Here is a 19,786-nt window from a genome sequence, read left to right as displayed (position 1 = left end):
TTTCCTCCCTTTTCAAGGCTGAGTAATATTCCATTGTATGAATAGGTCACATTTTGTTTATCCATTCATTCCTCAGTGAACACCTGGGTTGCTTCTGCCTTTTGGCTGTTGTGAATGATGCTGTTGTGAACATGGGTGTGCAGATTTCTGAGTCTCTGTTTTCAGTTCCTCTGGGCATGTAAACCCAGGAGTGGAATTTCTGGATCTGCAGTTCCTCTTTTAGCTGTACTTCAGGATAAAGGTGTGAGCAGCCTGTAGGGGCATGGGAGGAAGGATTAGTTTAATGGGCCTGGGACACTCCCATGAAGAAAGGATCCACTGCTGGTCCATCTGTGGACCGTGGTCTTGCTCCTCCAGCTTCTCTGTCTCCTAGCTTCCCTTATAGCTTTCTCTCTCCCTTTCTTGCTTCCATTTCCCCTGCCTCTCTTTCCCTCCTCTTTTCTTGTTGGATGATCAGAAAGGATAGAGGGAACAACCACTCCAAATCATGGAATCATGATGGATTAAGATGAACAGGGCCTTGGAGTCCCGCTCAACTAATAGATAAGGAAATTGAATTTCAAATGTGCTCAGAGTTCCAGAGCTCATCAGCAGCTCAGGGGTACTAGAGCTAGCTCAAGCCTTCTCCCTCTGAACCTAAGTCTTGTTATGGTATAGCTCGTAATGGCCCGGAGATATTTGGCTCATGTTTGCTCTGGGACCTGGGAGGGACAGCTGCCAGTTGCCTAACTACCTGGAACCCCTCCTTTCCACCATTCCTCAGTGGCTTCCTTTCTGCCTTATTCTGCTAAGGACAAGTGTTAAGGTGGGGGAGAGAAGCCTCTGCTGAGAGTTGGTGGTGAGCCCATGACAAAGCACCCTCAGAAAGAACATGTGCATCATGCTTTTGATGATCAACCTGCCCAGGAGCCATCTGTCTTGGCATGCCCCAGACAGTGCCACAGATGGAGGAATCTGGGGGATGGTGGGACCTGCCTGGCACAGGGGATGCCCAGGCCATGCTTGTGTTATGGAAGGCCTCACGCCTGCCCACATCCATCAGCAGGAGCTACAATACTGACTGTCCTCCACCCAGCTCCTGAGAATACAGCAACACACCAGCTCCTACCACTCAACTGGGCAGAGCACCCACCCTCCTTCTTCTGACCTCCTTATGTCCCCAGTCCTCCCTAGACAAAGCCGATAGCCCCAGGAAAAAGGGGCCCAGTGATTCACTGTCTCCATCCTAAAGGCCATCTGGGTTCCTGTGGCTCCAGGGCTAAGTATGCCCATTGCTAGCATCTAGAAAGAGCTCAGAGTGTTTCTACTCTGAGAGGCATTTCTTTGGGGCCAGGGCATCCTAAAGCTTGGTCAGAAGCTTCTGGATTTATAAAGCCTCTGGGGCCCATTCCAGAACATTCTCAAACATCAGATTCAGCCCACGTAGGGAAGGCCCTCCCAGCCCCCCTGCTACAGTCAAGACTCACATTCCAGGGACAGAGCAGGGCCCAGGGCTTTGCCTCTCTGTGAAGATTCTCACATGGTCTATCCATCCCAATTCTTGACAGCCTGGAACTTAGCAGGCAAAGAGATAATCAGTCCGCAGTGGCGGTGGGGAGGCCTAGCCAGCAGAGGCAGTCTCTAGTAGGGTAGAAGGGTGCCATGAGGAGGCTACAGGAGTGTCAGAGAATTCGGATTGCATAAGGAAGGTATTCAGCGAACCCAAAGAGGGTGGGGACCACCTCAAGATATGACACTAGGACCGCAGATTCCTCAGTTTCATTTTTGTCCTCAGTGCATTGCCCACTGGGTGGGCACGAACACCTCAGGGGTCACCTGTGGGTGTGTCCGTGGAAGGGTGGAGACAGGGAAAGTCCGGATTATGTCTGCAGAGGTCCTTGCTCTTTTGTTTTCCTGGCTGCCCAGCCTGAGCCATGCCCTCTGTCCCCAGGACTGTCCCCAGCTGCTGCGAGTGGACAAGATCCTGGTGCCTGTGGAGGTGATCAAGCCTATCACACTGAAGGCCAAGAACCTCCCCCAGCCCCAGTCTGGGCAGCGTGGCTACGAATGCATCCTCAACATCCAGGGCAGCGAGCAGCGGGTGCCCGCTCTGCGCTTCAACAGCTCCAGCGTACAGTGCCAGAACACCTCTGTGAGTCACCCAACCCTGCCCACCACCAAACCAGGCCCCAGCCCTGCCCACATCACTGTCATTTTCTAGGAGCCAAATCAGCTCAGTCCTGCAGTCATTTCCTCAACATGCACAAAACTGCCACCTGCTTCCGCCATGCCTGCTGGCACATCCCAGCCCCACAACACCTGCCCCAGCAACGTGCTGGGTTCTGAGGTCACCCAGGGCCTGGCCGTAGTTGTAAATGTTTGTAAAGGTTGTCTATGCAAGACAGGATTAGAAGGGATATTGGGCCAGCCGTGGAGCTGTGAGCCCTGTTTGTGGGCAGATGCTGGGCTCCAGGAACCTTCATGTCCATCCTCTTTCCTGAGAAGCTCTGAAAGCCCTGTGCCCTGCCTTCTCAACAAGCCCCAAAGACATCCCACCACCTTCACATCTACATGGAGGCTGTTTCTCAGCAGAGAAGGCTTCTGAGACAGACCAAGCTTTGGCAGGAGGAAACAACAAAAGGGAAGGAGCTGGCCAGGAGCGTGCTGCTTAGATCAGCACAAACCTTGCCCAATGTGTAGCAAATCCACACTAAGCCCAAGCCCTGTCAATGAGTGGTCAGCAGCCCCCAGGCTGCTGACAGCTGTCTACCTCATTCCTAGGTACCCCACAGTGAACCCCACCTGTGTATCACCTTTCCTGCCCACTTCCCTTCGCACCTGCCATGTTGCCTTTCCAGCTACTGCTCTGGTCTCTCTCTGACTTTCTGGGCTCCCTTCTTTGTGCCCAGATGCTCAGAGACAAACACTAGACACATAGATTCAGAACATTTTCAAGTCATAGAAACTTTAAAGTTTGTCTTCACTGCACAAAAGAGAAAGTGGAGGCCTGGAAGCAGGGGCAGATCTAGATTTGTGGGGTGAGACATACCATTTGGAGACCTTCTTTAAGACCGAAGTATAATAAGTACAAAATTAGATACATAGGCCTTAAAAGGGGCTGTGTGTGCGAGTGCAGGCCCAGAAGCTGAAGCTCTATTCGCTTTGGGGTAATGCATCCCAAAATGTGCCAGAAGGTAAGTGACTTGCTCAGGGTCACACAACTAGTGAGTGGCAGAGGTGGCCTGGATTTGAGGGCCCCTCTTGTGTCACACTGCTTCCCATGTATTCTTCTAGTTGCTCCTGGGCACTTACATACGGTGTCTGTATTTGGAGATGTGATGTGTGACCAGGAAAGTCCCAGACGAAGGATTTCATGGAACACCCCACTCTTCCTGCAGGAAGTAGTCCAGGGGGAAATGGAGCCCAGAGAATCCTACACAATTGCCCTAGGTCACTCAGTATTACAGGGATAGAGCTGGTCGCTGCTCTCACAACCTCTGAAACCCCAGATGTTGTTCCCACGGCATCCCATGTGCCCATCCCCCTCCTGCCCTGGTGGCCAAGCTATTTTTCAGATTTCTACAGCACTCCAGATTAAATCTGCAGACAAAGGAGATATTAAACACCTCCTGTTTCCCCATAAATTCTGAGTTCAAGCAGATCAGCCCCAAGGATTTGGCTCAAGTCATTCTCTCCAAAACAAGACGCTCCCTATAGAAAGAGACCTGCATCTGGGCCTCACATTTGACTCTGCAGAAGGCTGGTGAGGGTCTCAAACTGTGGAGAAAACAGCCTTGTTTCTTCAGAGAAGCTGCCCCAAGGATCTGGGGATGTCAGGAGGGTGGATAGAGCCTGCGGTCCTCAGATGGCTGTGCCCTCAGTTCCCCAAGAGAGGGACACAAGTGTCATAAAACTGGGCCCCATGGCCTGGGCTTTGGTTGACTCTGTTAATAGACAAAGATACTCCAGACAACGGCGTGAGTTTTCTTCTAGACCCCTTGGTCAGAAGTTCTTTTGTGCCCTGGGTACGAACTTTAGCTTCCAAGAAGCTCACTGGGACCCTCTGCCATTCTGTTGACTGCCAGAATTGGAAGTAGATTGTGTTGAAATGTCCTCAGCATTTCCCAGGCCAAGAGCTGCCTGACCGAATGAGTCCTTAGCCATCACAGGGAACTCCGCAAACATGGGTGCGAAATCAGAGCCTCCTGGGAACAAGAGCACAAACAGGGTCTCAGCAGCACCAGGCAGGTGAGTGCTGTCTCCTCCTTCATGGTGTCCCTATGGGGTACCTGGTGCTGGCATCCTGGTCGGCACCCATGGGAAAAGGAAGGGAGCGACTGGGCTCCAGTGTGCACACTGTCAGATGTTGAATCCTTGGACCTCAAGAAATCAGCAAGTGACATAGCTCCACCCCTGGGAATTTCACATCTGGAAGCCTGATATCCCAGGACACAGTGGTCAGTTCTACTTCCAGCCCCTGTTGGCACTGGAGCTGGAGGCCTGGAAGCTGCGATTCCCTTCACCAAGGAGAGAACCTGAGACTGAAGCTCTTGGCCTGTGCCCTGCCCCCAACTCGGGACCTGAGGAGAGCTCCCGCTGTGCTCTGGCCCTCTGGAGTTCAGAGCTGCAGCCTTCCCATCCACCACGGGCCAGGTGTAGGTGCCCCCAGGTCACTGCTTCCAAAGCAGCTCAGCTGACTTTGCCTCCATGACTTTTTAATTTTGACACCATTAGTTGTAGGAGAGGTGATTTCTCTACCATTTTAAGGTCTGATAAAAAAAAAAAAAGTGAGGCAACAGGAGGGATACCCCTCAGATAGTAGAATGTAGGAGGAGTCCCCTCTGCTTCCTAGGACTCACTAGAATCCAATAGTTCTGGAGGACTCAGCTCTGCCATTTCCCAGGAGCCTCTCTTTTCATGGGGGACAGTGGAATCCCAGTTTAAATGCTGGTCTGGGTCTGGTTGCTGCTTGCCATCAAGCGATTTCCATCAAACATCTTTGCGGTCATGATCGGAGCAACCCTCCCCCACCATAGTTACAGAAAGCAGGGTACCTTCAGGCAAGAATAGACCTGAGAGAGTATCTACTTAATCCTGTTATGGATGAGGTCTCCAAGGCCCAGAGAGGGCAAGTGACCATCTCCAGATCACATAGCAAGTAAGACACAAATTGAGAACTTGAATCCAGTTTTATAACATAACCCCTAATCACAGGTTGAGCAAAGAACAGCAGCGAAGGGCACTTTCTACCCCAGCTTTGGTGTTATTCCTGGGAGTATGGTCTGATCAGCCTCAAAGAGGATTGTGTGGAAGAAGAAATTATTTCATTTCCTAAATCCATGAACAATCAAAACAGCGTTGGACAAGGGATCTAACAAAGAAATCCATGAGTTTGTGATGGCAGAAGGAGGTGGGTGATAAATTAGTCTCAGAGGAGAGCAGAGAAAAAAGAAGAAAATTCAGTGTGGGAGTGACACTGGGCTGGGGTGGTGAAGCCACTTCCAACCCCATTATGCGGGACAGGCCTTGAGCCAATGGCTGCAGCCCCCAGGGGCTGGTGGGAGGAGGACAGAGCGGACTCACAGGTAGCAGTTGAGGGGAAGCAACTGTAGGTATTCGTGGCCTACTTTAGACCAAGGCTCTAGGAAAATGTCAAGTGCTGCTAATAATAGTGCATGGCCACCAGCTCTCAGAGGCTGCCAATCACGCCAGTGAGTGGGCTGCAAAGGGCATCTGGCTGGCTGAAGTGCTGGTCGTGAGGGCCGGCGCCAGGCCCAGCTTCTGCGGACTCATGTGGGCCTCTGGTTTTCTCTTGGCACCTTCATTTACCACGTGCAAAACAGGGATGGGGAGCAACAGGAAGAGAACTTGCCCCCTTTCTACTTTACTGGGACACAGCTGAAAAGGGGTCAGCAGAGCCCTCTGGACTAGAGATGGACACAGGGTACATACCAGCTTCTTGTGTAGCATTAGGTTGTTGAGATTTGTTTGCCCAAATGATAGAACTTTCTGGCAAAATATCTCAGATCTCGGGACAAGGGGCTGGCTGGAGGAAAGAATGTCTCAGTTATATCGAGGTCTCATTTTTGCTTTAGAAGTAGAAGCTGAGGTTCACACGTTCCCAAGGTAATGGGGAAAGTCATCCATTAGCCCGGCATGGTGTGCCAGACCTTGATTGAGACACTTAACCTCCCAGCCTCCAGGAGCCTGGAGCCTGTCCTCCCCGCGCTCTGAGCTTTGTGCAGATTAACTGCCCGCTGATTACAGAGAGCTATATAAATGCTAAGTGGAGTGGAGATGGGGGAATCCTGGGGGATGGGAGCCTGCGGTCCAGGCTCCCAGCTGTCTGCAGAGGCAGAGAGGCTCCATCTGCCATGCCCACCCCTTTCCCCTACCCTGCCCCAGGCACATTGCAGGTCATCCACAGGAGAGAGAGCCTCCAGGAACAATGGAAACTTCCCCAGAGACAGAGGGGGGCTTGGGGGGAGCACATGGGGTTAATGATTTCTCTAATATTTCATAGTTGTGATCCCAGGATCAGGGGAGAGAAAGAAATGCCCAGCACGTGTGATCCTAATGTCTTTTTTATTTTCAATTTCTTCAAAGAGAAAATTCATGCTTGCACACATGCACACACACACATACCAGAACACATAAGCACATAAGCATTCTCATATGCATACATCCCATACATATTAAGGGTCTGGCACAGAAGCACTCAATGCATGGCTGCTATTATTTTTCTGCACAAACATAAACATAGGCAACACAACTCGCCAGGGAGGGAGTTAGAACTCCGGACACATAGACTAAAATACAAAATCACATTTGAGTGCTTAGACTATGTGACAGATACTATGCTCAGAGCATGCTGTGCGTGATCTTGAATCCTTACCCCAATCCAAGGAGATGTGAACTGCTTTGAATTCCCACTTTACCAATGGGGAAACTAAGACGTGGATTATCTGCTCACTTCACACAGCTGGTCACTGGCAGAACCACTTTGTGGAACTGTGTGTGTCTGTGTGTCTATGTGCATGTGCATTTATGGACACAGATAACATGGAGATGTGTGCTAACCTCTTCTCAAGTCAGCATGCACATAAACACATTTGTGTACACAGATGCTCACATGCATACGTATGTAGGATTCTTTGCCTTCCTCTCTGTGGGATGTCAGGTCCTTCCTGAGAGGGGGCTTGAGGATTTATTCATCTTTGGCTAACACACTCCTAGTCACCACCTGCTGCTTCCACTTTGTGTCCTGGCCAGACCCAGGCCTGAAAGCAGAAGCCAGGCTCCCATTCTGACATAGCCACTGCCAGTATCCCTCCTAAAGGTCAGAGCTCTGCCCGTCCCAGCACTGCCTCCAGGTGATCAAATGGTGCTCAGCTTGGGGTGGAACAGCCAGCCCTGCCCAGGGTCATCCAGACAGCAGTTTGAAGCCTATGGGGATCACCTTTCCCCACTGGGACCTTCAAGGAGAGAGATGGGAAGGATGGGAAGAAATTGAATGTGGCTGGAGGAGGGAATTGGAAGCCTGAAAGTTTCCTCTCTCTCTCTCTCTCTCTCTCTCGCACACACACACAGAAGAAGGGAGGGAGGTCATCCCCCCCTTATACCCTTCTCCCTCCACAGGGGCAGTCCAACTACCTCCCTACTTCTAACAGACTGCAGAGATTCTCTAACTTTTTAATCAGCACCAGAATCACAGGGTAGTTCTCAAAATGCTCCCCATCTCCAGAGATTCCAGTCTGGCAGATCTGGGATGGGCCCTTGAATCTGCATTTTCGTAGGCCCCCGGGTGGTTCTGATGAAGGAGTCCATAGACCACACTAAGAACCACCAGTCTAAAGTAGAAGAGGTTTTCAGGAAACTTAGGACCACCCAGCCTGACCCAGCTGCAGAGACAACCTCTGGGGAGTTGATGATTGAGTTCTCTGATGATCAAATCTCCACTGTGGATTTTGCAGGGCTAGGAACCTTTGTTTTACTCTGTGAGCTTGGACCCTGGCCCTGGCCCCAGAGCCATTGTTCACAAGACAGATTCAACGAGGGGGATGCAGTGCATCCATTGTGGGACAAACAACGAACGTGGCCCTCTGGCCACGGCACACGTCGCCAGGGAGGGAGTTAGAACTCTGGACACTAGGGCAGAGTCCGAAGTGACTGGAGGCACGTCCTCCTGCGGTTGCTGTATGAGGGCAACGTCAAGTCACAGTTTGTTCTCATGAAAGCACATTCCGTAACTCAGGAATTTAGGGCGATTTCCTGCACTGAGGATTATAACGTCTCCTTTAGAAGCTCCTACAAACAGGGTGCAGACCTGTCCCTGCCCAGAGGCAGAGGTGTGGACAGTAGCCCTCTGAGATTCTTCTCAGATGTGTTTTCCCATGTCCTGTGGCCACCCTCCCTCTCCATGAAGGTGCCATGGCCAACTTGGAGGAGGGAGCCTCAGCAGCCTCCCGTGATATCCGTCAACATCACCCTAGCGAAGCCCTCCAAATTTTTAATTCAAATTAAATTTGAATTAAAAGAGCCCATGAGTTCTGCAAACATAACTTCAAACCTGGTCCTCTGGACTAACCTATTTCAACAAATTGCCAGGCCTCAGCCCCTCCTATGCAAAAAATCTGTCTCAATTCCATTCCTCCATCCCACCCCATGTGGCGAGCAGAGTCGGGTGGAATAATGAGAAAATCACCAGGTAGGGGTTGGAAATTGCTGCCCAGGGTGGGCTGTAAGTTCCTCTGCTAACCCTCTTTCTCTGGGGACTGAGACGGGTCTGCTATGGGAAGGCAGACTAGGGGCCATCATGCCTGGGGACTGCCCCCTCCACCAGCATCTTCAAGTCAGCACTTCCCTCTTCTCTCCACCCTTCACCTCCTATCTCTTAGCCAGGCAGGGGAGCAGGACCCTGAGGGGCCCTCCAAGGACAGGAGCACAACAGGAATCTGGGCGTGAGCCTGGCTTTGAGCTGGTGACTACCTGCAGCATCCAGGCCCAGATTCCCATATTTGCCCTCCAGAGTCCTCAGGATTTCTCCCCTCACCAACAAGCTCCCATCTAGTCCTCTTTTCTCTTAACCTCTGCCTCTCATCCCCCGAGGGTGTAGCCCCCTCATTTCTTAGTCTCTGTAACCACCATCTTGCCTGGGAAGTGATCACCCCTCCCCAGGTCTTTGGAAAAGCATCCACCTATCCTGGACATTTCCTGGAAATTAGAGTTCCCCAACCTAATTGCACACTTGGGAGGGCCTAGGGACCAGGGTTTTCCTGGGCAGCCCGGGAGGAAGTGGACTTCCCTCAGTTTTACCTCTCAGGAAAGCCCAGGGGGTGGGAACAGGCCTCCCGCCTGAGACCCACAGGAGATGAGCTAGTGGCTTGCTCCCATCTGCCCCTTGAGCTGGCATCCACAGGGGCATGCTTGGAGGCCTGGCCCACCCCTGTGTTATCTTCCACTCCCTCTAATATACACTTCCCCACCTGTACCCACATGTGCCTGCTCATACTTGTGTGCACACAGGTAGACACAGGCACAGTTTTGGCAAGTCCTTAGCTCATGAGCTCTTAACAGCCCTAGGCTGATCCTTTGGGCCCTCTCTAGAACTCTCTGTGACCCCACTTTCTTCTTTCCTCCTCCTCGACCTGGCTGCAGTATTCTTATGAAGGGATGGAGATCAACAACCTGCCCGTGGAGTTGACAGTCGTGTGGAATGGGCATTTCAACATTGACAACCCAGCTCAGAATAAAGGTGTGGAAGGGCTGGAGCCTGGCAGGGGAGGGAGGGGAAGGGATGGGGTAGAGAGGGAAGGAGCTGCCCTGCATTCTCGCAGGTGTCATTCTGCCCCCGTCTCCTGGCTGTCCCTCTCCCTCTGAGTCCCTCCCTCACAGCCTCTCCACCATCTGTGCTTCTCCGTTACTTCTTGAGCATGGGGTCTGTACAGCTTGACCTGGGCTGGTGGCTTCTGGGAGGAGGTGGCATGTAGAGGACTTCCTGGGAAGGGCTGCCGAGTGCTGAGTGAACAGAGTTCCCAGAGCTTCCCATTTCAGTCCCTCTGCTCTGGCCTGGACTTTCTTTCTGGTTCTTTTTTGCATCAGAACGGCTAAGGGGGCAAAGCTGCCTTTGTGCCCCATTGCCCCAGGCTGGGACTGCGCTCTTTGTCCCTCTCTGGGCCCCTCCTGTCCCCACTGCCGTTCCCAAGCACCCCTTGCCCTTGCCCTTCCCCTCTGCAGTTCACCTCTATAAGTGTGGAGCCATGCGAGAGAGCTGCGGGCTGTGCCTCAAGGCTGACCCAGACTTCGCATGTGGCTGGTGCCAGAGTCCAGGCCAGTGTACCCTGCGCCAGCACTGCCCTGCCCAGGAGAGCCGGTGGCTGGAGCTGTCTGGTGCCAACAGCAAGTGCACGAACCCCCGCATCACAGAGGTAAGCCAGGGTCGGGCCTCCTGCTCCAAATGGACAGGCTCCAGGCTGCTGCGCCACACCCTGAGGAAACTCTGCCCAGCCGTGGTGTCAGTCACCCAGTGGTCACCAGGTGGACTTGGTTGCTCCTCCTGGCTGGGTGATGACCTAGTTTTCCTTCATGGCTTCCCTGGAAGCTTAGGCTTGGATCAGAGACTCTTGTTGGGGCTCGATTGTCCTGTTGGAATCTCCAAGGAGCTGGGTCAGGAAGGACTCAGTCCTTGCCAGCCCCTTCCTTTGTCTCTAAGTGCCTCGTGGCACCCTCACCAAGTGTCAGCCCATGATTGGCGGTTGCTTGGGCGTTGGGGCACAGCCCGGCTCTGGGGAAGTGAAGAAGGTCACAACAGAGAGGCCTTCGAACTCCGCCAAAACAAGCCCTGAGCTGTAAGATGGAGCACAGTTTAGGGGGACCAATGGGACACAGGCCATGGAACGAAGACCCAGGGAGGAACACAAGGAAGAGCTAAACATGCAGACACTGGGTCCCAGAGAACAGGGTTTGAATCCAGGCTCCACCAGCTGTTTGCTGGGTACCTAGGTGTGGCTACTATCTCTACACCTCATCTTCCTCACATGTGTGGTGGGCTTCAGCATCCCACTTACACGGGAGTTGGAAGAATTTCATGCACACCTGCAGGCAAGGTACCTCACTCTGGGCCCAGCGCATGGGGATCTCACCAGGCTCCTCCTCACTCATCATCATTGATAAAATCATTCCCAGGGATGTCTAAGCCAAGGAAATCACTGCCCCTGGAGTTAACTTAAGTAGTCCTGTCTCTTCTCCTCCAACTCCTCTACTCTTCCAGCATGGCCAGAGTCCCTTACTCCCTCTTAAAATAAAAAAGAGGGCTGCATCTCTCTCTCCACATGCTCCTCCCCCGTGGCACCATGGCATCTGTGGCACCATGGCATCTGTGCCTCCAGCTCGGGGCTGAGCACACAGTAGGTGCTCAATACCTCTTTACCATTGTGGATGCTGGTCAGGATTATGAAGCAGCTGGAAGAGGGGGAAGGAGAGAAGATAAAGACTCAAGTCTCTGCCCCAGTGAACAGTGAGGACGAACTGGTACCAGGCTTTGTGGACAGTTTCACAAATGCACACAGTATATGATCACTTAACAGTGGCAGGCAAAAATATAGGCCATATATTTGTGTGATGGCTAATAGTTGCACTGCACCTTTATACCCCTTACCTTGTCCAAACAACCACCTGTTCTATTGGAGTCCCAGAGCTGCTGTCACAAGGTACTGCAGACTAGGCAGCTTGCATGACAGAAATGGATCATCCTGTAGTTCAGGAGGTAGACAGTTAAGGTCAAGGTTTTAGCAGGGTCGGTTCCTCTTGAGGACTGTGAGGGAAGCATCTGTTCCCCATCTCTCTCCTTGGCTTGGAGATGACCATCTTCTCCCTGTGTGGCTTCCCATCATCTTCTCTCTGTGAATTTCTCTGTGGCCAAATTTCCCTTTTTCATTAGATCATATTGTACCAAAGCCCATCCTAATGGTCTCCTTCAAATTTAATTGCCTCTGTAAAGACCCTGTCTTCAAATAAGGACACATTCTCAGACACTGGGGCTAGGACTTCTCCCTGGGACTTTGGTGGAATCACAGTTCAAACCCATAATGTCTCCCAAGGCCAGGGTTATCATCAGGTTATTATTATCTTCTAGACAGAGGCTAATGCTCAGAGAGGCACACATACTCTAACCAAAGTGTCAGTAACATGGTCCTGAATCCCAGGTCTCCTGAGTAATGTTCTCCTAGGTTATTGTTCTCTTCCACTACAATGGTGAGACTTCACACCTCCACTCACAAATTGTGCATGTGCACCAGGGATGTGTGAAAGCAAGATTACTGGGTTTTGTGGATGAACAGCCTCACCCAGCAAAGCAGCCCCTTGGGGTGGCCCTCAAAATGTGCCCCATGCTTCAGATCCTTTATCCTCCACCTTCCTGGCTGTACAGGCTCTGAGAGTTTCTCTCAGTCCCCACTTCGGTCTCTTGCATGGTAGTAATCTAAACAGTGATTCTCAGACTTGGAAGAAATATTTGCAGAATTAACCTACAGAATGATCTGGGATAGGAGGACAGCTGGACCTCTCTTCTCCCCACTACCCCCAACCCCACACTGGGGCCCATGTCCTCCCTTCCCAGTCCCCACCCCTCACCCTCACGCCTCCTCTGTGGAACGGCTCCTCCCAGAGCCCTCAACAAGAAACCAACCCAGGGGGCTGCTGTGTATGGCAGTGTGTCTGGTGCTATCGGTGGAACTTGCTTTCTTCTTGGCCTGGGTCCAAGAAAGTCACAGGGAGGAGATGGCCAATTAAACAAATCTCCCTGTGACAGAGGCTATTTACTGCCTCCATACTGGTGTTGGCCCTAGGGGAACCCGGGGAACTAAGAAGTGGGCCAGAGATAAAATTCCTTTTTCAGTATGACAAGCTAGGGCTAGAATATCATGGGGACACCACTGCCAGGTGCCAGTGGCACTTTGGGGACTGGCCAGGCAGACACTTGGGAAGAACACAGACTCTCCCTCTAACCTTCCCCATGTCCATCCACGTTCCTCTCATAGAAATGGGCCTATGTCTCCACGGAAGCTGTTTTTCCACTGCAATGGGAATACACTTATACACAGGCTCACACCCTGCATGCGCTCACTCACAATCACACCCACCCTTATGGGGATGTGTAGGAGATGGGAGATAGCTTGACTGTGGCAGGTAAGCCGTCTCACCTGGAGAAGTTGCCACTTGGTGGGGAGGGCAGCACAGCCTAGTTTCTTCTGCTTCCTCCTCCTTTCACCCTCACCGCAGGTTGGAATTCCCACTTGTGGCCCTGCAGGGTTGAGGAGAGTCGGATATGCTGGAAAGGAATAGAGATAGAATCTCTGGGCTCCTTCCATTCTAATCCTGCTGACATTGGCTAAGGTCCAGTTGCTGGTGCTCATAGGTGCCAGGAATGGAAGCACGCCCTTCTCTGGCCCATGAAACGCCAGGATGAGATTGTGTTAACTGTACAGCCCCTACCTCAAAGCAGGCACTTGGATGTTGAGTCCTCACATTGTAATCATGGGTTTTTTGACATGGATTTAGGAGAGAAAGCCAGTACACTTTGACCTGTGTACGAGGATAAAATTTAAATAAAACCTAAATCCATGTGGTACCAGGCCAAACAACAAAGGCAAAGGAGTTGTGACAAATGCTGATAATAATTCCGGAAAGATGTTTGGACAGTTGTAGGTTGTATTACAGTGACAATGCAAGACATAAAGATTGTAATGTTACTGAAAATCCCACAAGGAGGAGTGAGACAGACCTGCTCCTAGAGACTCAGGATCGGAGGAGGAGGGGGCTGGGAGTGGGAAGGATGAGGGACAGGCACAAAGAATTGTTGCCATGTAAGTGTCACAAAGAAGGTATTTTGGAATTTAAGTGGAGAGAGGAAGAACACAGGGTTGTGGGGCAGTGTCATTTGAGAAGTGTCTTGAGAGGTGGGTAGGGTCACATACGCGTAGAGGGCTCTGGGTGGATAGCAGGGGTTTTTATTTTCCTTGAGAGTAGAATCAACACAAGCAAATGCTAGAAGGCATGAATCCCAGTTTTCTATGAATCACCCAGTAGCATTGCTGGTCACGTTCCATCCCCTCCTCTCTTCTTCTATGAAATGGGAAGATGTACCATAGGCTTTGAATATTGCTCCTAGGGACACACACAAACACGGACTGTTTTCCTAGAAGCTACTATGCATTGATTACCATAGGCTTTGGGTGCCCTTGGGGACTTCGAGCCACTCAGGGACTCTGGGGCAGACGAGAGAAGAGCCAGCAGCCTCTCCTGGCCTCATCAATAAGTGAGTGATGGCAGTATCTTGGTGTCTGTCTAATTACTTCTCTTCCTCCCTCTAGATAATCCCAGTGACAGGCCCCCGGGAAGGGGGCACCAAGGTCACTATCCGAGGGGAGAACCTGGGCCTGGAATTTCGCGACATCGCCTCCCATGTCAAGGTGGCTGGTGTGGAGTGCAGCCCTTTGGTGGATGGTTACATCCCTGCAGAACAGTAAGTGAAGTTGTCCAAAGCACAGGAGGAACAGGGGAGGGAAGATAGCTTAGTATTAGGGATATTCTGGTCAGCAACTAGGTGCAAGTCAGAGCTTGTGGGGGAAGGAAAATCACCCTAATATTCTAGAGTTGGAGGGTGGACTCCCACAACTCCCTGCCTGCTCAGCTAGCTAGCTACCATACTGGGGAAAGTGTAGAGAGGAAAAGGAGAAATAGCTGGGAGAGAAAGGTGACTGTTACCTACTTGGGGTATAAGGCTGCATGGAAGGAAGGGAGACAAAACAAAATGAAAATCTGCAAGAGAAGTGTGAGTCCAATTCCTTCTGCTGTCCCCAACTTCCCACTCACATCCCCCCCCAGCACTGATCCTGTGCTACTCTCTGTGGAAAGTGATGATGAAATTCACACCCACTCTCAGGCTTGTGGGTGCCTTAGATTATTTTTCTCTTTGAAAGTCTGCTGGCCCACTGAATAGGTCATTCAACAAATGACCTTGAACTGTAACCCATCTAGTAGAGGAGGTTCGTGAATCATGCATGGCCTTGTAAATAAGTAAGCACCATCTTCCAGCCCAACAAACACAACTATGAAAATGTTTACCAGCACTATAGAATCTATATTCCATACCGTCTTTGTTGCACCTCCTGGAGTGAAATCTTGTCACTTGTGCTGTATGCATAAATTATTGACTCTTCGCAAGGCCTCCCCTAGGTATGTGAGTACAGTTTCCATTTCTGCTCCTGGGTCTTGCCTAGGTTTACTGATCCTGAACCATCACTACTGCCATCCTCAATTCCTCCTGATTTCCATGAGGTCTCCCCAAGATGCTCATAGCAGATCAGATGGTTTAAGGATCTAGTCTTGGTAGGACTCACCTCTATGGTCCATCATCAGTTAGTTACCAAAAGATCTTTCTATGGCTCTTTCAACTTTCTGACACCTTTCTGGAATGAAACCAAACTAGGCCACTGCTAATATATTGTGATTTGAGGAATTTTAAAATATCCTACTTTGGATTTACATACCCAGATATCAAAAGTATTATGAAGCCACATGATTAAAATAATGTGATACCAGTTAGATCAGTAAAGTAAGATAGAGGACCCAGAAAAATAATGCTGATGCATACAAATTTAGTTTGTAATAGAGGTGATATTTCAAATCACCCAAGGAAAGATCATTCAATAATTGATGCTGGTTAACTCCCTGGAAAAAGTACAATAGCAGATCCTTATTCCACATTATACACCAAAATAAATTCCAGATGGATTAAAGAGTTACGTTTAAAAAATGAAACTGTGAAAGGATTAGAAGAAAATGCAGGTGGAAATTTACTTGATTTCAAGAAGGCGAACTTGTGCAAAGTATAACTGCAACAGAGGAAATTATAAAGAAAAAGATTAGGGGATTTGAGTACTTAAAACCTTAAAACTTGTGTATCAAAAATCATTGCAAGCAAAATAAAATGTGAATGATAAACTGGGAGTCTGGTTACATCCTATTACAGTTAATAAATACTTTTTCTTTATATATAAAGAGCTTTTATAAATAAAAGGCAAAGATCACAAAATGATCAAAGAGCATGAACGTACAATTTATGAGATTAAAAAAGAACCAAAAGTCATACGAAAAATAAATGTTTAACGGCAGTAGTAATCAATGAAATGCAAATTAAAACACTAGGGAGTGGTTTGTGAAAGTTAATGCCCAGTGCAGGAGAGGCGTGAGAAGTAGCTGACTCCTTCACTCACGGTGCAAGGGGAAATTGGGACAAACTTTCTGGAAGGAGATTTGGAAATGTGGGTCAAAGGCCTTTAGCCTGGCCATCACACTTCTAGAACTTTCTCTAAATAACCAGAATACACAACTATATTTTCAAGAATGCTTATTTCAGCCTTATTTATAATAGTAAAAACTCAGAAGTGATTTACATGTGTAAAAACAGGGAATTCATCAATTCAGTAAATTATTGTATAAGCACAGGAAAGAAAACTACACAGCCATTAAATCTGATATTATAGAAGAATCATGACCAGGCATATACTCAAAGTATATTAAGTGAGAACACAGGTTCTTGGAACACAGGTTACAAGCATAATATAGAGTTTTGAATCAGTTTTGTAAAAGAAAATTAAGACTGGCTACAGTCTTGAACGTTGACATTGGATATTTCACGTGGGTGCAAGGCAGTGTGGCATGGTACATAGGCAAGAACTTGGACTTTACAAGGAGATTCCTGGGACTGGAGCCCTGTCTCTGCCGCTTACTAACTGGGTGAATGTAAGCAAGTTGCTCAACATTTTATTTGCCTCAGTTTCTTCATTTATAAAATGAGGATAATAATGGCATCTACCCCATGGTCTTATGGAAAATTACATTCTCAATGGTGCAACTGGGGGGTATGTAAGTATGACAAGTGCTTTCACATACTTTCTATTTTTTTTAAACACCAAACATGCATTAAGTATGTGATCTGGATAGCAAGGTATTACTTGTTCTGGAACCTTACTCAAAAGTTGTTTCTAAGAGAAACATAAAACATAGAAGCCACAAAGTAAAAGACCAACCAACTTAACCACACAGGTTCTTTTAAATTTTAGTGTGGCAAAAGACATTGGAACCACAGTTGAAAGATGACAAGCAAGGAGAAAATCATTGCAATATTTATAACAGACAAAAGTTAATACTCCTAATTCAGACAATCTATCAGCAAGAAAGAGGTCTTTACCAGAAAAGTCAAAGGAAAGGCCATATGAGATTTTAAAAACACACCCATGTGAAAAAATATAAAACCTCACTCATAATTTGTGAAATAAAATTAAAATTAAAATGAGATTCCCCCCCCCCCCCATTGGGTTTTCATTTCTGGGGTTGGGGAAAGAGAAGACCATGGATAGAAGTGCATAGTCTAGACTTCTTGGAACATTATTTGGCTCTACCTACCAAATATTAAATATGCAAACTGACCCAACAGTTTCCTTCCTTAGAAATCTATCCTACTATACAGTGCCTAAGGATGTGTGTGTCAGTTGGTTCATTTTGCAGAATAATTTGGAGTAGCAGAAAAATCAGGACAACTAAACGTTCATCAATAGGAAGATGGTTGTGTAAGTGATAGTGCAGTCATCAGAGGAGGCACTGTGAGGCTGCTGAAAAGAAAAATGTCGAGCTGTGTCTGTAGAGATGGAAAGGAAGGTCTACGCTATTGTGCTGAGCAAAAACGGAAGTGTTGATAGCAGTGGATATGTTATGTTTTGCTTTTATTTTAAAAAACACATATATCTTTCCTTATGTATGCATGTTTACAAGTGTAATTGTATATATATGTAAAAACACATTTATGCTTATGTGTGCCTGCATATGAAATACAAATATAAATATACATATGTGTGTATGTATATGTGTGTATGTGTATGCAAAGATATCTATTGGGCAAGTTGCCTAACTTTCCTTTGCCCCAGTTTCTTCATTTGTAAAATACATATACATAGATATATATACACATATATATTTATATATTATGTCTGCAAAGATATATATATATACACACACACACTTAAGTTTTAAGTATATATATAGTTTTAAGTTTTAAGAAGAATGAGGCACTCACTTTTTACTGCCATACTCTGTACTGTTTGACTGTTGGATTATTTTAAAAGGTATAAACAAATTTTATAATCAAAGCAATAAAATTTTAGAAAGGAAAAGTTCACACACGCATACACACACACACATATACATACTCACTCAATTATCCCCTCACCCGGCCTGGAACCTGGGGCTGGCTGGGAAGCAAAAGCACTTCACTGAGGCAGCCCAATCATTGGGAGCAGAAAGCTCCCAGGTGGGGACCAGAAAACCTTAGGTCGCTCCAAGTTCTGGTTTGACTTCCTGCAGCCCTTGGGTAAGTCACTTTGCCTCTCTGGACTCTGCCAGTCCTATTCCCCAAGGGTTTTGGCTAGAACATGCCCGCCAGTCTAGTTGACAACTGAGTAGATAATCATGAATTAGAGACTGAACATCTAGAGTCATAACAAAGGGACCCTCTTCTAGGCTCGCTCAAAGGAGATCCCGTAAGTCAAGTTTCCTCACTGCCTGACGATTAAGGAGAAGACCCTGCTAGGAGGAATTAGGATATGTTCTCCTTCCTCCCCTATCTGGCCATCCCTGAGATCCTACTGTGGAGAAAGGGACCTGGGTAGGTGCTGTGGGGTGCAGGGTCTTGGCTGGAAGTCCTGTGACCCATGGAATTTCTTCTATCCTCCCTGCAGGATCGTGTGTGAGATGGGGGAGGCCAAGCCCAGCCAGCACGCAGGCTTCGTGGAGATCTGCGTGGCTGTGTGTCGGCCTGAATTCATGGCCCGGTCCTCGCAGCTCTATTACTTCATGGTGAGTCTTGACCAGCAGTGATCTGGCTGGGTAAAGGCCACAGAGCTCATTACCATGATTGCTGGGCCCCTCTAGAGCTCTGTGGGCAAACGCAGGGCAAGGGCCTGCCCTGCAACCTCCCTCAGTTCATGAGAATCCTGTCTGTTAGTGAGTGAGAACACAGCCTTTGAAGTCTGGAAGACCTGGATTCAAATCCAGACTTTGCTGTGCCTGGCTGTGTGGTTTCAAGTAAGATGCTTTAGCTCTCAGGACCCAGAGTCCCCAGATGGGTGCATGGCAGTGTGGCACGGTAGGCAGGCAGTGTGCACGGTAGGCAGGAAGTCCTTGTGCTTGGACTTCACAAGGCAACTCCTGGGCTTTGATCCCTGGCTCTTCCACTTACTAACTGGGTGAACATGGGCAAATTGCTCAACATTTTGTTTTTGCCTCAGTTTCTTCATTTATAAAATGAGGATAATAATAGTATCAACCCCATGATCTTGTGGAAAATTACATCAATGTATTTATGACTTCTAGTATCATTTGTTTTATTATTTCTGTGGTTGCCACCATTGCTTCCATTTTCTGGCCTGTCCCTGCACACTCATGGCCCATTGTGCCATCCTATCACCCTCACACTTCTCCCTCACCCCAATGTCTTAGTCTGTTTACTGCTGCTATAGAAGAATGTCTGAGACTGGGTAATTGATAGAGACGAGTCATTTATTTTATTCCTTATTCTGGAGGCTGAGAAGTCCAAGATCTAGGGGCTGCATCTGGCAAGTGCCTTCTTACTGCATCACCTCATGGCAGAAAGTGAAAAGTCAGGAGACTACATGCAAGAGAGCAAGAGCGGAGAGGGTGGAACTCCCTTTCATAACAAACCCCCTCTTTCATAATAAGCATGTTCCTGTGA

At 48.7% G+C, this 19,786-nt stretch overlaps 1 protein-coding gene across 7 annotated transcripts in view; it reads left to right on the top strand.

Moving 5' to 3' along the window:
* The window catches only part of PLXNA4 (plexin A4), a 523,648-nt gene that overhangs the window by 434,983 nt on the left and 68,879 nt on the right, over positions 1-19,786 (top strand). For all 7 annotated transcript variants that reach the window (XR_001887846.1, XM_017885083.1, XM_017885085.1 and 4 more), the window contains 5 exons: positions 1,931-2,131; positions 9,637-9,733; positions 10,216-10,406; positions 14,349-14,500; positions 18,774-18,891. Coding sequence is in view for 6 of the 7 variants with exons in the window: in XM_017885083.1 (XP_017740572.1) it covers positions 1,931-2,131; positions 9,637-9,733; positions 10,216-10,406; positions 14,349-14,500; positions 18,774-18,891 (759 nt within the window). In the remaining variant the exon portion in view is untranslated. The remainder of the gene's footprint in view (positions 1-1,930; positions 2,132-9,636; positions 9,734-10,215; positions 10,407-14,348; positions 14,501-18,773; positions 18,892-19,786) is intronic.

Source organism: Rhinopithecus bieti, unplaced genomic scaffold (genome assembly GCF_001698545.2).
Source record: "Rhinopithecus bieti isolate Rb0 unplaced genomic scaffold, ASM169854v2 scaffold_13262, whole genome shotgun sequence".
NCBI lineage: Eukaryota > Metazoa > Chordata > Mammalia > Primates > Cercopithecidae > Rhinopithecus > Rhinopithecus bieti.
This window is presented reverse-complemented; position numbering and strand designations above follow the sequence as displayed.